General features: G+C 50.2%; 1 protein-coding gene across 2 annotated transcripts; it reads left to right on the top strand.

Moving 5' to 3' along the window:
• Positions 1–2,682: 2,682 nt before the first annotated feature.
• Positions 2,683–10,187, top strand: LOC310828851 (uncharacterized protein). Of its 2 annotated transcripts, none has more exons than XM_083706804.1 (6): positions 2,683–2,797; positions 4,362–4,847; positions 5,047–5,128; positions 5,339–5,421; positions 5,646–5,772; positions 7,253–10,187. In XM_083706804.1, exons 2-6 carry the CDS (start codon positions 4,446–4,448, stop codon positions 8,206–8,208), a joined length of 1,650 nt encoding a protein of 549 aa, XP_083562930.1. In that variant the 5' UTR covers positions 2,683–2,797; positions 4,362–4,445; the 3' UTR covers positions 8,209–10,187. The 2 variants fall into 2 exon arrangements, with proteins under 2 accessions (XP_083562930.1, XP_083562929.1); XM_083706803.1 differs by having other exon boundaries at positions 4,362–4,859.
• Positions 10,188–17,162: the final 6,975 nt, after the last annotated feature.

The raw sequence follows: 17,162 nt of genomic DNA, 5'->3' as shown, positions 1-17,162 counted from the left end.
CTCCATGATAAACATTCCCAGCTCCCTCAACTGTTCCTCATAAGCTTGGTTTCCAAACCCTTGGTCGCCCTCCTCTGCCCCATTCCAGCTTGAAAAGGATGGAGCAGATCCTGAACTTTGGCAGCTAGCAAAAGGGATGAAGGAAATCCAAAATACACCACCCAAAGCAAAGTGCATAGCCTGCATTTTTGAGAATAGGGTTAAACCTCCTTTCCCTTCCTGCACACAACATAACTTTCCTGCATTGCAAGGGAAAAGAAGACAAGAAGACCCTCAGGGTTCCTTCCAACTCTCTGATTCCATCATTCCATGATTCTATGGTGATGCAGTCTAGAATAGCTTTGTTGGTGCCATAATAAATAACAAGATGGAAGATGAAAAAATCTTTTTTAATAATTCCAGTGGCACCTTTGTTAGTGCAACACTGTTGACTCATAATAAGCTTGTGATCTACTAAGAGCCCTAGATCCTTTTTACATGTACTACTGGCAAAGCAGGTGTTCCCCATCTCATTCATATATATATATATATATACACACATACATGCAGGGTGATTGAGCGGGTGGTCGCTAAACAGCTCCAGGCACATCTGGAGGAAGCAGACCATCTGGATCCCTTCCAGTCGTCATTAAGGCCCCATCATGGAACTGAAACCGCTCTGGTTGCACTGCTCAATGATCTCCGGCGGGCTAGGGACAAAGGTGAAAGCTCTTTTCTGGTTCTGCTGGATCTCTCAGTGGCTTTTGTAACCATTGACCATGGTATCATTCTGGACCGTCTAGCGGGGTTGGGAGCTGGGGGCACTGTTATGTTCCTCCTGGGTCATGTCTAGAAAGGGATGAGTGTTTGGACCCCTGAAGGCAGCCCTGTACCAAAAGGTTTCTAATGGTCAGTGTTTTATTGTGCTTTTAATATTTACCCGTCTTATATATTTGCTGCTGATTATTCCTGCCTGTATGCAGAACCTGGCATTTGTCCTTGCTGAAATTCCTTGATGGCATTAATATGCCATCTTTCTCTCCAGGAAGCTCCCGGTGGAGTCACATGGGTCTTGCCCTTCGGATTTAATCCTGACAATAGCCCTGTGAGGTAGGTTAGGCTGTGAAGCTACGCCTGGCTCCCAAAGTCACCCAGTGGGCTTCATGACCAAGTGATTCACTTGGCTGGGAAACTGGGAAATGTAAATATCTCTTGTTCCACTTGGTGGGTGTTTGGTGGAGGGCAAGGGGAACCATGGGGCAGGGTCCAGGATGCTCAGATTCCTGCCACCAGACCTCCCCTTTCACGATGTAACCACGATGTATTAGTGATGTAGTTTGGGGGGGTGTAACATGGGGATTAGCAGCTAATAAAAGTTTGGGGGCTCTTTTGTTTGGGGCTTCCATCTTGTTCCACCTGGAGGCAGGTGGGAGTCCTGTGGCAACAGTCTTCAATAAAGACCAAGCCTACTGGCTCCTGTTTTGCTCTGGTATTCCTGGCTGGTGTCCTTGTTTTTTGTCCAAGGGAGCCCTCGGATTTCTCCATTAACATGGTTTATACTGTATTTTTTGCTCTGTAAGGCACACTTTTTTCTTCCTAAAAAGTAAGGGGAATTTTTTTGGGGGGTGCGGGGAGCCTGTTGGCATTTGTAGCGGTTAGAACATATTCAAAGCTGGATCAAAGCCAGGAGTTTCTGCCAAGGAATCAGAGGGGAAAAGAGTAGTCTAATGATCTGTCCTGGCCAGGGAGTTCTGTGGAAGGCGCTGGTGGGGGAGGGTCTCCCAGCAACTCTAACCACTTGGGGAGGGGTTGTCTCTTTCACCTCCACCCTAGGTTTGTTTCCTTTCCTATAATCCTTGAACTGTAGATTTGGAAGGCCCTCGAGGATCATCTAGTCCAGCCCACTGCAATGCAAGAGTCTCATCTGCAGCATCCCTGGCAGGTGGCTGCCCAACCTCTTCTCAGACCTTCCAAGGAAGGAGAGTCCCTTCCTCTTTCCAGCAGGGCTTCTCCTGCCTCGGATTCCTTGGGTGGGGAGACCTCCAGGGCTTTCTGTTCAGTCTCTAAAGATCCCCTGAACACCTGAGTGGCCTCATGTCTGAATGGGCAATCCTGTGTCGATCGGGAGTCTGATGGGTGGGGGGTGGGGAGAGCTTTACTGCCAACGGAAGGACAATAGAGGACTTGCTTGCATCTTGATCTCAGCGTCTGAGGAGCCCTGCAGGATCAGGCCAGTGGGGTCCCCGTACTGAGTCCAGCCTCCTGTTCTTCTGGAAAGCCCACCAGCAGGACTGGGGGGGGGGGGGGAAAGCCCCTCTCTCCACCTGCGCTTCCTCCTCCCCCAAAACTGGGATTCAGAAGCAAGGCTGCCTTCGACTGGAGACAAAACATGAGCCACCCCTGGACCTCTCTTCCTCCAGGCGTTGCCCTCATCCTCCTTGCTCTCCATCTTCCAACAATCTGTGTCTCTTTATAGCATAGGTCAGGTTTTCACTTCTATTCCTTGTTCATATTTTATGTCCAAATGCTTTCATCTGCTCAATAAATGGGAATTTATGGGCTTTATGTTTTTGTGGTTTTCATTATTCCTGTTATTAGGATAGTGCCATTAGAATGCTGTTATAATAGAATCCAGTTCTCCAGAGCAAGGGTACCTCCTTCCAAGGGTTAAATGAAGTGAGTGTTGCATTCCTAGAGAGGACCGGAGCAGGTCCTCCCAAGCAGAAGCTTCCCTGTCCTTTCCTGCAAGGGGGTGGCTTTGGTCTCCTCTGCAAGGAGAACGGGGTTGTTGCCTCTGCTCTGCCTCTTCTGGGATCTGGTGAGTCTCTTCTCTCTTCTTGCATGGGCTGCATTGGGGCCAGAGCTGCAGGCCGAACCCCTCCTTTCTGTAATGTATGCATGATGTTTCTGGGGGTGGGCTTGACTTACAGGATGGGAATTCCAAAAGTTTTTATAAGACCTTGCACACCATTTTTCTGTGTCTTTACTCTCACCTGCAAGTGAGTGCATGGGGGGCTGTTGGGCTCATGCAGGGGGAGATCCCCAAGTCAGGGAGCAGAGGGTCCTTCTCTCGCTAAGAGGTAAAGGGACCCCTGACCCTTAAGTCCGGTCAAAGGCAACTCTGGGGTGCAGCGCTCATCTCGCTTTTCAGGCCAAGGGAGCAGGCGTTTGCCCACAGAGTTTCTGGGTCATGTGGCCAGCAGGACTAAATAATAATAATCAGTGCTTTGTTCTGGGGGGACGCAGGGGGACGAATACCCCTAGACATTTTCTGAATCTACATTTGGCCTCATTGAGGGGCAGTATTTCAATATGAGTAGGAAAATGAGAGTACCCCTAAACATTTTTAAAGGAAAAAAGGCATTGATAATAATACTAATTTATTACTTAGACCCCGCCCATCTGGCTGGGCCTCCCCAGACACTCTGGGCGATTCCCAACAGAATATTGAAAACACAATAAAACATCAAACAGTAAAAACTTCCCTAAACAGGCTTCTCAAAAGTCAGATAGTTCTGTATCTCATTGACATCTGGTGGGAGCGTGTTCCACAGGGCAGGTGCCACCACCGAAAAGGCCCTCTACCTGGTTCTCTGTAACCTCACTTCTCACAGGGAGGGAACCGCCAAGAGGCCCTCGGAGGAGGACCACAGTGTCCTGGCTGGACGATGGGGGTGGAGACGCTTCTTCTGGCGCAATGGGACACCAAGAGGGAAACCATAGTGCCCAGAAACACTGTTTACCTTCCCGCTGGAGCAGTACCTATTTATCTACTTGCACTGCGTGCTTTCGAACTGCTAGGTTGGCAGGAGCAGGGACCGAGCAACAGGAGCTCACTCCATTATGGAGATTTGAACTGCCAACCTTATGATCAGCAAGCTTAAGAGGCTCAGTAAAGCCAGAGCGGGAGGCAAGTTCTCAGGAGGTCTGCAACTGTATTATTTACCTGGACCCATACACTTATTGCCACTCTAGGGAGGGGTCTCTGGATCAGGGGGGAAAGTGATGAGTTTATGGATTCTTTGATTTCTATACCTCTTCATATATTAGAAAAATCTCTAAGCAGTGCACAGGAAACGAAAGCAAGCACAGACTACGTAAACAAAAATATTGCAAAAATACACAGTTGCATATAAAAATCTTACATTGATACAAAGTTACTCATATAGATAAATAATGTAAATCAGTGAAATTAATAAGCCCCATTTATTAACCAGATGGAAACATTGGGACATAAAATATACACACACCCAAAAAATGAAAACCTGACCTATGCAAAAAATGAATAAACACTCTTAGAATACACATCCTCACTTAATAGAGAACTTTTTTCTTCTGACAGTGTGCAAATTTTATAGCAGAACAATGTATTTGCTTTGTAGAATTTGCCAGCACCTCTCATTCAGAATTTGACAGGTGAAAAAGGGGATCCCTAACATTCTCTTGGAGGCTTCCTGAGAGCACAGATGCATGAGCAAGACTCAGCTGGCCCTGGAACAGGAAGAGACCATGCTATGGAAACTGGGAGAAGTGGGGGATTCTGGGAAAGCTCTGGGCAGAAGATCCCGGGAGAGGAGCACACCCTTCGCTCAGAGGCGCAGAGCCAGCAGTTGAGGCAGTTCTGCTCCCAGGAGGCGAAAGGACCCCGAGACGTTTGCAGCCGACTCTACCACCTTTGCCACCAGTGGCTGAAGCCAGAAAGGCACACGAAAGCTGAGATGCTGGACCTGGTGATCTTGGAGCAGTTCCTGGCTGTCCTTCCAGCGGAGATGGAGAGCTGGGTGAGGGAATGCGGAGCAGAGACCAGTTCCCAGGCAGTGGCCCTGGCCGAAGGTTTCCTCCTGAGTCAGGCAGAGGAGAGGAAGCAGGCGGAGAAGCAGGTGAGAGAGACTTTGCTCTGGATGCTCCCAAGGGGCTCAATAGATAAGGGAGAGTATCCCAAATGCTCTACTAATGGCCCATCCTTTTTTTTGGAAAGCATCCAAGAAGGAATATCAGAAACCTCTAAAGTTTTTGCCTCTTTCATTCTTATTCTGACCCTCTTCCCTGTTTGGAATCCTATTTCAGGGAAAGGTTCTGTTTGCAGAAACGGGTCCTGATTCCTCTGAGGCAGAGAGGACTTCATTGGACACCAGAGAGAAGCCGCTGGGTAAGGAGGAAGGAAGTTTTTCTTCTTTTGATTCCATACTGTTGATTTTGAAAGTAATCTTTTGGGAGAAGCCACTTGGGGCCAAGAACCCAAAGGAGATGAGATATATTTTAGCATAACTAAAATATGAAGTGGGGACAAACTCCCAAATGCACCTCTGAGAGAAGCATCCTGCACTCCTGTCTCCCCACTTCCCTTTGTCTCTCGCAGGTGAAAGAAGGATGCCGGCAAGACCTCCTCCTCCGTCTCTTCATCCTGGTGGAGGGGAAGCAGCGGCTGAGGAACCGGATCAGGTGTGGGGAAGGAGCCTTGGGGGGAAAGAGGCTGAGGGGTGGGGCATTGGAATGCACAATTTAAAAAATTCCATTTAGACATTAAAATAAGCATCCATAGTCAAAATGTGTAGTGAAAAAAAGCCATTAAAACAGCACAACAACAAACAGGCAGAAAACAACAGAACAATGTGTAGTCGATAATATTCATGCTGTCTAAGGGGACGACCTTTTTCTTCTTTCAGGGACCAGTGTGTTTTGAAGATGTTGCTGTTTGTTTCATGGCTGAGGAGTGGGCGTTGCTGGATCCTGCCCAGAGAGCTCTGCATAAGGAAGTCATGGAGGAGAATCATGGGATCTTGGCTTCTCTAGGTAAGGTTCCCTCTTGAATCATAATATTTGTTTGGAAATTCCATAAATATATCTATGTGTGAAGCCTCCCAGATTTTGATTGAGCTCAACAGCACCACCTAGAGCACCTGTGATTATAACACCCTCACAGCTCACCTTGAATGGGGGGCTATGGATTCTTTTGTCTGTGGTTATTATTTTGCCATTGATGCCTTTTTAAACCATGATCTGGCTGTTTGAACTACCATGGACTTTTAAAATATAGACTTCAGAGTGGTTAGGGAATCATAGAATCATCTAGTCCCACCCCCTGCAATGCAGGAATCTCATCTAAAGCATTCATGACAGATGGTCTCCCAACCTCTTCTTAAAAACCTCCAAGGAAGTAAAGTCCACAACATTCCAATGGAGACAGTTCCACTGCTCAACAGCTCTTACCCTCAGAAAGTTATTTCTGATAATTAGTCAGACTCTACTTTCTTGTAACTTCAAGCCATTGGTTTGGATCCTACCCTTCAGAGCAGGAGAAAACAAGCTTGTTCCTTCTTCCAGGTGGCAGCCCTTGAGATATCTGAAGATGGCTCTCAGTCTCCTGTTTTGCAGGCTAAACATACCCAGCTCCTTCAACCGTTCCCCATAAGGCTTGGTTTCCAGACCCTTGATCATCTTGGCTGCCCTCCTCTGCACACCTTCCAGCTGGTCAGCATCCTTCTAAAATTGTGGTGCCCAGAACTGGAAACACTCTTACAGACGTGGTCTGACCAAGCCGGAATAGAGTGGGACTATTACTACCCTTGATCTGGACACTAGACTTCTGTTGATGCTGCCTAGAAGATCATTCGCCTTTTTGCTGCTGCATCACACTATTGTCTTATATTAAGCCTGTGGTCAACTAAGACCTCTAGATACTTTCCACATGTACTACCACAAGGTCAGGTGTCCCCCATCCTATATTTGTGCATCTTGTTCTTCCTGCCTAAGTGAAGAACCTGACATTTGTCTCTGTTGAAATTCATTTTGTTAGCTGGGGCCTAGTTCTTCAATCTGTTAAGGTCATTTTGATTTCTGGTTCTTTCTTCTGTGACATTAACTACCCTTCCCAGTTTGGTGTCATCTGCAAATTTGATTTGCATCCCCTAAATTCCTCTATCCATGTCATTTATAAAGCCATTGTACAACAACAGATTCTGACAATTTTTTTGCTTTTGCTTTTGCTCTGGTCTGTTTTTTGTTGACCAAAGAGATGACAGACTAGAGATGGCCCAGATTCCATGATTGAGTCAAACAAAATCTGTCCCAGAAAAGAGCCAGTCTTGTCAAATCTTAAGTTTCCATAAATATGTCCCTGAATGCCAGTCAACAAAGGCAGTTAACCCTGAAGTACGTCCTCCCATCTAACTCCCTTCAGTTCCTCCTCTCTCAAAAGCGTTAATGAGCTTTGTTCAATAACAGGGGGCTCCATTTTTTCTGAGGCTTTAATCCATTTCTCTCTTCATTGCAGGTCGAGATGGATTGGAAATTAAGAACAAGGGAGACCACGACAAAATCCACACGGAGAAGCCATATCAATATTCGGAGTCTGGAAAGAACTTTAGCCAGAGCTCCCATTCAGTTTCCCATGAAAGAAATCCCCTTGGGAACAAACCCTGTCAGTGCTTGGAGTCTGTTAAGGGCTCTCATATAAGCACAAGTGTCTGTCGACATCAGAGAATTCACAGTGGGGAGAAACCATATCAGTGCTTGGAATGTGGGAAGGGCTTCATCTGGAAGATAAGTTTGACTTCCCATCAAAGAATTCATAGAGGGGAGAAACCATATCCATGCTTGGAATGTGGGAAGAGGTTCAACCAGAGAGCCCATCTCACTTCCCATCAAAAAATTCATACGGGGGAGAAACCGTATGAGTGCCTAGAATGTGGGAAGAGGTTCAGCCAGAGGACCCACCTCAGTTCCCATCGAAGAATTCATACAGGAGAGAAACCATACCAGTGCTTGGAATGTGGAAAGGGCTTCAGTCAAAGGGCCCACCTCACTATCCATGAAAGAATTCATACAGGGGAGAAACCATATCAGTGTACGGAATGTGGGAAGAGCTTCCGTAAGAGTTCCATTCTCACTAACCATCAAAGACTCCATACGGGGGAGAAACCATATCATTGTTTGGAATGTGGGAAGAGGTTCAATGAGAAAACGAATCTAATTTCCCATGAAAGAATCCATACAGGGGAGAAACCGTATCAGTGTGTGGAATGTGGGAAGAGCTTCCGTAAGAGTACTTTTCTCACTTCCCATCAAAGAATCCATACGGGGGAGAAACCATATCAGTGTTTGGAATGCGGGAAGAAGTTCAGTCAGAAGGCCCACCTCACTTCACATCGGAGAACTCATGCAGTTGAGAAACCATATCACAACGTCTCTCTCACTTCCCACAAAGAATTCACAAGGGAGAAACTCTAACTGTCCTTGGAATGTGGAAATACCTTTGAAGGATCAAGCTCACTCCCCATCTAAGAAGTCACAGCGGGGAGTATCATAGGATCATGGAGTCATAGGGTTGGAAGGGATTCTGATGGTTATCTAGCTGAACCCTGTGCAAAGCAGGAATCTCAACTAAAGCATCCATGACAGAGGACCATCCAACCTCTGCTTAAAAACTTTCCACTTTCCACCACCTTCTGATGGAATCTGTTCCTCAGTCAGATAGATCTTACCTTCAGAATTTCTGCCTGATGCTTAGTCAGAATCTCCTTTCTTGTAACTTGGAGCCATTGGTTGGAGTTCTATCCTGTGGAGCAGGAGAAATCACATCTTTCATGTGACACCCCTTTAGATATTTGAAGATGCCCATCATATCTCCATGCACTCTTCTCTGTGATAATCACCCCCAGCTCCCTCAAGCATTCCTCATAAGTCTCAGTATTCAAGACCTCCCTTTTTGTGATATTATTTTCCATATAGAAAGTTACATTTTCCATATAGAAAGTTACATTTTTTAATCAATAATTATATTCCAATTTAATAAAACTAGTAGCTTTCCGCTTAATAATAATAATAATAATAATAATAATAATAATAATAATAATTTATTTATACCCTGCCCATCTCGCTGGGTTTCCCCAGCCACTTTGGGTGGCTTCCAACAAAATATTAAAATACAGTAATTGGTCAAACATTAAAAGCTTCCCTAAACAGAGCTGCCTTCATATATCTTCTAAAAGTCTGGTGGTTGTTTTTCTCTTTGACATCTGCTGGGAGGACATTCCACAGGGCAGGTGCCACTACCGAGAAGGCCTTCTGCCTGGTTCCCTGTATCTTGGCTTCTCACAGCGAGGGAACCGCCAGAAGGCCCTTGGTGCTGGACCTCAGTGTCTGAGCTGGACAATGGGGGTGGAGACACTCCTTCAGGTCTACTGGACTGAGGCCGTTTAGGGCTTTCAAGGTCAGCACCAACACTTTGAATTGTGCTGGGAAACGTACTGGGAGCCAGTGTAGGTCTTTCAGACCGGTGTTATGTGGTCTTGGCGGCTGCTCCCAGTCACCAGTCTAGCTGCCGCATTCTGGATTAGTTGTAGTTTCCGGGTCACCTTCTAAGGTAGCCTTGCTGAAGGGAAGTGTTCATGCTGCTTCCCTTGTGATTCAGGCTTCTTAATTCTGTGCGACAGCCCTTGAGATCTCTCAGGTATCATATCTCCTCTTAGGCTTCTGTTTTCCAGGCTAAACATACCCAGAACACACCCAAGGCAGAACTGAGTGGTGCTATGACTTCCATTGCGCTGCACACCAGACTTCTGTTGATTCAGCCTAGAACAGCATTAGCTTTCCCCCCCTGCAGCATCACATTGTTGATTCCTATTCAGCTTTTGTTCCATTAAGACCCCTAGATCCTTTTCACATGTCCTAATGGCAAGCCAGGCGTCCCCCATCCTATATTTGTGCAGCTGATTCTTCCTGCCTAAGCGCAGAACCTGACATTTGCCCTTATTGAAATTCTTTTATTGTCTTCATATATCACCTTCTCCAAGGAGCTCCAGGTGGTGCCACATAGTTCTCCCCCTCCTTCTGTAATCCTGACAATAACCCTGTGAGGTAGGTTAGGCTATGAAGCAGTATCTGGCCCCCCAGTGTGGGAATTTGAACCCAGGTCTCCCAGGTCATCGTCCAGCCCTCCTTCCAGTATACTACACTGACTCTCTAATGAGACTCTTAGAAATCCTGCATGCATGGGTGTCTGCTTAAAGTTCAGTTGTGGTGTTCTGGTGTTTGTACGCACATGTAACAAAGTAATATAACAAGCACAGTATAGTAGTAGATTTAAGGTAATGTTAGCTAGTGAGGGGTAAAGTGTGAGTTTGGGATGTTGGGGGTGAGAGGTGATTGGCTGAGAGTTTGAAAAGGATTTTGAATAAAACATACAATCAGGCCTGTGGCTTATTAAACTTTGCATATCGTCTAAAATGTGTTTGTGGGAGGGCGGTGACTGGTTTGTTTCGTTTTATGCTGTGAAACACCCTGAGGTCTCTGGTTGAAGGCAGTTGTCAGAGTTGCCTCTAGGTCCCAGCTCACAGAGGACCAACGCTAGTCAGTAATAACGTATAAAAGTCTTTATTGAAGATTAGTTTCCATTTCCAAACTGCAGCGTGCAACTCTACGTCTTAGAACCTAGACCGGCGAAGCTCCATCTGAGTCTCCGCCTCCTAGACACCAGTTTAAGACTCTAGCCTTACTCCACCTCTTCCGTTGTTCTTTCCTCCTCTGGGTCCTTCTGCCCCCTGGGGTTTCCTCCTTTCTGGACTCTTCTGACGCTGACCCCCCTGAGTCTTGCCCCTCCTTCCGGCGGGCTTTAGGACCTGGCTCCCTATCCGGGCTACCTGCTGTGCCGCTCGCCTGTACATTTGAACTTGGCGCGCGCGCCCAGCCGGTAACTTTCCTCTTGACCGTTTCCCCGCTCTCCGATGGAGGCGTGGTCAATCCTGACTCATCTCCTCTCGCTGGTGGTGAGAACACTGGTCCCGATGCCTGGGACTCCTCCCCCCCACTGCGCTCTGGTGGGGAAGCTGGTCCTGATTTCCAACTGCTGCTCTGGGAGTCCCCGCTGGCCCCTTCCTTCTGGGGTTTTCCCCTTGGCACCCCCCTTGCCCTGGCCATCGGCGCTCCCTTCTGTGAATCTTCCGATTCGCTGGAGAGGCTCATGGAATCCCTCTGACCACTGTCACCGCCTACACTCCCCTCGGATTCCTCCCCCTCGCTCTCCATTTCCTCCCTCTCCTGTGCCTCTGCTCCTGAGCCCCTGACATCCATCCCCCCCTCGAAGCCCCCCCTTCCCCCTCTTCAGGTGCGGGTTCTGGGTGCTCCAGTGTTGTGGGGGTGAGTGCAGGATACAGTTTGTCCCCCGTGGCATGCAGCCAGCCGGATAAGTCCGGGAAGTCCTCCATGGTCTCGTCGACAGCGGTCTCCTCTGCTTCCATCTCCTGGGCGGTGTGTTCGAACCCGGGATCTTCCCCCAACTCGCCCATGACCCCCTCTCCCCCTGTCGCCTGGGTGATGCTGCGTGCAATGGCCCTCTCGGCAGTTCTCTGCGCCACCCCACCTCAGGTTGATCCTCCCACCAATAGGAGCCCCCTGTGCCAAACCCCGAGAGCGATCCCTCTGGAGAGCTAGTCTCTAGCGTCGTGTCCTCAGCTGAAGAGAACCCCTGAAACGTGCTGGCTGAGAGTGTGGGTGTGAAAAGATATTTGTCGAAATAATCTGCCGGCATGGGCCTGTGTGGGAAAATTGCATGGAATTCGTCTTTGAGCCATTGCTCCTCCACGGCATAGTCCGGTACCCACCTGTTGGCGCTGACCGGGGTGTCTTCCCTGGCAAGGAGATATTCAATCCCTTCCTCCCCCCATCTCGAGTCTAAAATCTCTGTGGCCTCGTTGAGTGGCTCCCCTCTCGGTGACCCCCCCTTTGTGGGCGCTCCCCTGAGCGGGTCTGGTGCTGTCCCTGGCGCCTGAAACCTGTGAGGTGCCTTGTAGGGCGTGAGCACCGATCTATGAAAGACCGGGTGCATTCTGGATCCCTCCGGGAGTGTCAACCGGAAGGCCACTGGGTTGATCTGCGCCTCGACTTGGTAAGGGCCTATCTGCTTGTGTCCGAGCTTCTTCTTAGCTAACGATCTGGCCGGCACTGCCTGGGCTGCCAACCAGACCCAGTCCCCCACCCGGATGTCCTCCCCAACTCTCCTGTGTCTGTCCGCTTGCATTTTGTACGCGTTTAGCTAGCTCTAACTGCCTTCGGAGTTGCTCGTGGACCTCCTGTAACTCTGCTGCCAAGGCCTCTGCTCCCTGCGGCTCCCCCTCCCTCACTTTCTCTAAACCCGGGAAGGTTCTGGGATGCCGCCCATTGTTGGCGAAAAACGGTGTCACCCCCGTAGACACGTGTTTCGTGTTGTTGTAGGCAAACTCGGCCAGCGGTACGTAGTCCACCCAGGTCGAGGGCTGCTGGTTCGCGTAGCATCTCAGGTACTGCTGCATGATGGCGTTGACCCTCTCCGCTTGTCCGTTGGTCTGCGGGTGTCTTGCTGACGCTAGGCTGACCTTGACGTTCAGGATGCCCATCAGCTTCTGCCAGAAGTTCGAGATGAACTGGCGCCCCCGGTCGGACAGGATAGACCGTGGTAGGCCGTGCACCTTGAACACGTGGTCTATGAACAGCTTGGCGGTCTGCTCCACTGTGGCCACCTTCGCGCAAGGAATGAAGTGGGCCATCTTGGTGAACAAGTCTACTACCACGAGTACTGCTGTTTTGCCCCTCGAGCTGGGCAGATCAGTGACAAAGTCCAGGGCCACCCTCTCCCACGGTTCGGGCGGGGTCTGTAGCGGTTCCAACAGTCCCGCCGGCGGCCTATGTACTGGCTTGGCCCTTTGGCAGGTGTCGCACCTATTGACGTAATCCGCGACTTCTCCCCGCATCTTGGGCCACCAAAAGTCTCTGGCTACTAATTCCACAGTCTTCTCTTTGCCGAAGTGCCCAGCGCTGGGCGCGTCGTGTAACTGTTGCAGTACTCTCGCGCGGAGGTCGTCTCCCGGCACGTAGAAGGTCCCTTTGCGGATGAGCAGTCCGTCGCGTATCTGGAACTCATCGTCCTTCGCTGTGCCGCTGCGCACCTCCTCCATCTTGGCTCGTGCGAAGGAGTCCGTCTGCAGCGCGCGACGTACTGCGTCCAGGTCCACCGTGGCTGAGGCGCATGCCCACGCTTTCCGTGCGAAAATGTGCTTGGCCGCCGCCGGTGCCTCTTCCTCGAGATACTGCGGTTTCCTGGATAGCGCATCTGCCATGATGTTGTTGTCTCCCGGGATGTATTCTATCCTGAAGTCGAAATCCGCAAAGAACTCCGCCCAGCGGATGTGTCTCTGGTTCAGGAACCTCGCCGTGCGCCAGTACTCCAAGTTCTTATGGTCCATGCGGACCTGTACTGTGTGCTTGGCTCCGATGAGGAAGTGCCGCCACGCCTTGAATGCTGCATGAATGGCCAGCAACTCTCTATCCCAGATGGTGTAGTTCTGCTCCGACTTGCTGAGTTTCCTGGAGTCGAAAGCGCACGGCCTCCAGTCCCCCTGCGGATCTCGCTGCAACAGGACTGCCCCCACGGCTCTGTCTGAGGCATCCGTCTCAACCCTCATGGGTTTGCTGGGGTTCACATGTAGCAGGTGTTCTTCGGACGCGAAGAGACGCTTGAGCTTCTGAAAGGACTGCTCCGCCTGCTCCGTCCAGATGAACCTCTTCTTCTTGGAGCTGAGGGTGTCGCTGATGGCCGCCGTCTGCATAGCGAAACCCTTGATAAACTTGCGATAAAAGTTGGCAAAGCCGACAAACTTCTGGACCTCCTTCCGATTGCGCGGGCTTTTCCAGTCCAGCACCGAGCGGACCTTGGCGCTGTCCATGGCGAGCCCCTTGTCGGACAGCTTGTAGCCCAGGAAATCCACCTCCGTCATGTCGAACTGGCACTTCTCCAGCTTGGCATAAAGCCTGTGCTCCCTCAGCCTTTGCAGGACTTCCTTGACATCTCTCTCGTGGGCCTCCAGCGACTCCGAGAAGATCAGGATGTCGTCCAGGAAGCAGACGCACTTCTTGTAGAGGAGACCCGCTAAGACGTGGTGCATGAAGGCTTGAAAACAGTGGGAACCATTTTGTAATCCAAAAGGCATAACTCTATATTCATAGGTGCCTAGCGGCGTAAACATGGCCGTCTTCCACTCGTCGCCCTCCCGCACGCGTATGAGATTGTACGCTCCGCGTAGATCCAACTTGGTAAAGATGCGACCCTTCCTCACCGTCGCCAGCAGGTCATTGATTTTGGGCATGGGGAAGGCTGTGGGCTTGGTTTTCGAATTCAAAATTCTGTAATCAACTACAAGCCTCTTTTGGGGCGTGTCCCGCTTCCTCACAAAAAACACGGGACTGCCCCCCACTGCCTTGGATTCTCGGATGAATCCCCGCTTCAAGTTGTGATCTATGAACTCCCTGAGTTCCTGCATTTCATCCTCAGACATGGAATACAGTTTCCCCGTCGGCAGCGTCGCCCCCGGCAGGAGGTCAATCTTGCAGTCGTAGGGCCTGTGGGGAGGCAGCTTGTCCGCTTCCTTCTCGCAGAAGACCTCCAAAAACGCCTTGTACTTGTCGGGTACTGCTTGCAGCATGCCTAGTCGCAGTTGTGGAGCATCCTCTTGCTCCTCATTCTCCTGGTTAGTCAGGATGCAGCGTTCTGCACAGTAGGAGGAGCCGAAAGTCAATTGGCGCTGGTACCATGCTAATGCCGGACTGGGCCGGTCCAGCCAGCTCATGCCCAACACTATGTGAGTGTCTGACAGTTGGGTGACGTTGAAGCTGATGATTTCGCGGTGATTCCCAATTTGCATCACCATTGGCGGCGTTTGCTGTACCACTTGTCCCCCTAGCAGCTCCCTGCCGTCGACTGTTACCACTTTCAGAGGCATCGTGGCAGGCAGGAGCGCTATGCCATGTTGAGTGACGAAATCCACTCCTATAAAGTCTGCATTGCTGCCAGAGTCAATGGTAATAGAGACTTCCATGGTGAGTCCAGTGGGCAGCTGAAGCGATGCCGTGAGTTGCACCACTGGTTTGGGTGGGAGGGGGTCTGTGGGCTGTAAGATCCCTGGGGACTGCTTCACTGACTCGTCTGGCTGGGCCCCAGTGCCTCTGATTCCAGCCAGACTCCGTCGTTTCCCTGCTGTGGTGCACTCTGCTGAACTACTTCTGTAACTGTCGCTCAGGCTGCAGTGTGCTTGTGAATCCTCTGGGGACACTCTTTCGCCATGTGCTGAGCACTGTCGCAGATGTAACACTTCCTTTTCCCTCTAGGAGGCTTCGGTTTGACTGCTCCCGGCGTTAGGGCTCTGGCTGCTGACTGAGCCTTGGCACCACCTAACTCCATCGGCTCCTCTCCCCCTCCCAATGGGGGCGTGGATTGAGCGCGCGCTGTCTCCCTGGGAAAGAAAGGAGGTGCTCTTGCTGGTGTGTGTCCCCAACGTCCTTCGTCCTTGCTCCAGGAACGTTCCTCCAGCCTCACCCCAATCGTCAGCGCTCTCTGGATCACGTCTTTAGTGGTCTGGGGTCGCTCCCCCCTCGCAATTTCGTCTTTCACAGCCCCGTTCAACCCCTCCCAGAACAGGTCCCTGACGGCAGCTGACTCTTTTTCCCACCCCAGCGCGTTGACCAATGCAAAAAAGCGGGAGTGATATTGCCTTACAGTGGCTCTGCCTTGCTTCAATCCATGTATCTCTTTCCTGGCGATATCTACATCAATCTCTGATAAAAAGCACGCATCCATCGCCTTAAGGAAGGCTTTCGCATTTTGGAGGGCTGGGTCTTTATCTCGGTACAGATTCCGCAGCCACGCTTTAGCGTCTCCGTGGAGATGTGTTAGTATGAAGCCTACTTTCTCCTGCTCATCTCTAAAGCCCTTCTCCAGCAACTCTAGGGCGAAAACCACGTCTGCTCTGAAGTTAGGATACTGCTGCAGATTCCCATCGAAATGCGACACAAGGCTGCCTCCTCTCTTTCCCAGCCCAATCCCCTCTGGTCTGGTTCCCGGCGCCCCCTGTTTAGCCAATATTTCCAACCTGATTTGCAGATCCTTGCAGACAGCAGCGGATTCTTCTTCCCTTTTCCTGGATGCCAGTACTTCCGAGTTAAGTTGTGCCACCGCGTTTTGCAGGGCTGTTATTTGTTGCTTGGTATTCATCTTGTCCTGCCTTCGTGAGCTTGCGAAGCACCAGTCTTCGCCCCTCGCGGCGTCCACTCACGTTGCGAGGTTTGTTTTGTTTTTTTTTTGGAGATGGAGTTTACTGTCAGAGTTGCCTCCAGGTCCCAGCTCACAGAGGACCAACGCTAGTCAGTAATAACGTATAAAAGTCTTTATTGAAGATTAGTTTCCATTTCCAAACTGCAGCGTGCAACTCTACGTCTTAGAACCTAGACCGGCGAAGCTCCATCTGAGTCTCCGCCTCCTAGACACCAGTTTAAGACTCTAGCCTTACTCCACCTCTTCTGTTGTTCTTTCCTCCTCTGGGTCCTTCTGCCCCCTGGGGTTTCCTCCTTTCTGGACTCTTCTGATGCTGACCCCCCTGAGTCTTGCCCCTCCTTCTGGCGGGCTTTAGGACCTGGCTCCCTATCCGGGCTACCTGCTGTGCCGCTTGCCTGTACATTTGAACTTGGCGCGCGCGCCCAGCCGGTAACTTTCCTCTTGACCGTTTCCCCGCTCTCCGATGGAGGCGTGGTCAATCCTGACTCATCTCCTCTCGCTGGTGGTGAGAACACTGGTCCCGATGCCTGGGACTCCTCCCCCCCACTGCGCTCTGGTGGGGAAGCTGGTCCTGATTTCCAACTGCTGCTCTGGGAGTCCCCGCTGGCCCCTTCCTTCTGGGGTTTCCCCCTTGGCACCCCCCTTGCCCTGGCCATCGGCGCTCCCTTCTGTGAATCTTCCGATTCGCTGGAGAGGCTCATGGAATCCCTCTGACCACTGTCACCGCCTACGCTCCCCTCGGATTCCTCCCCCTCGCTCTCCATTTCCTCCCTCTCCTGCGCCTCTGCTCCTGAGCCCCTGACAGCAGTATACAAATTTAATGAATTAAATAAATACAAAAAGTAGTCATAAGCAATAAATAAAACATGTAAAAATGCAAAACCAAACTGAACAATTTCCACATAAATCACAAGAGCTAAAAAAAAAAGCAGCAAAATAGCCACACAGGTACAACTCCCTATGAAACATTTGAAACCATGCGCTTATGTATACAATGTTATCTTGAAACCAAATTTTTAAACAAATCTGTTGTGTTCCAACACACACTTCATTCTTCACTCCTTTAGGGGTGAAGTGTTCAGGGAAGAGTTCCCTGGGGGGCAGC

This window comes from Podarcis gaigeae (genome assembly GCF_964106915.1).
Source record: "Podarcis gaigeae genome assembly, chromosome: 13".
In the NCBI taxonomy this organism is placed as follows: Eukaryota; Metazoa; Chordata; class Lepidosauria; order Squamata; family Lacertidae; genus Podarcis; species Podarcis gaigeae.
The sequence above is the reverse complement of the archived record's forward strand: the minus strand, read 5'-3'. Positions and strand labels throughout refer to the sequence as shown.

Excerpts from the sequence above, each read along its gene's own strand:
- LOC310828851 (XM_083706803.1), top strand. The coding sequence starts at position 4,446 with ATGCATGAGCAAGACTCAGCTGGCCCTGGAACAGGAAGAGACCATGCT. Across the intron at positions 5,422-5,645 it reads CGGCTGAGGAACCGGATCAG|GGACCAGTGTGTTTTGAAGA; the intron begins GTGTGGGGAAGG and ends TTCTTCTTTCAG. Across the intron at positions 5,773-7,252 it reads TGGGATCTTGGCTTCTCTAG|GTCGAGATGGATTGGAAATT; the intron begins GTAAGGTTCCCT and ends TCTTCATTGCAG.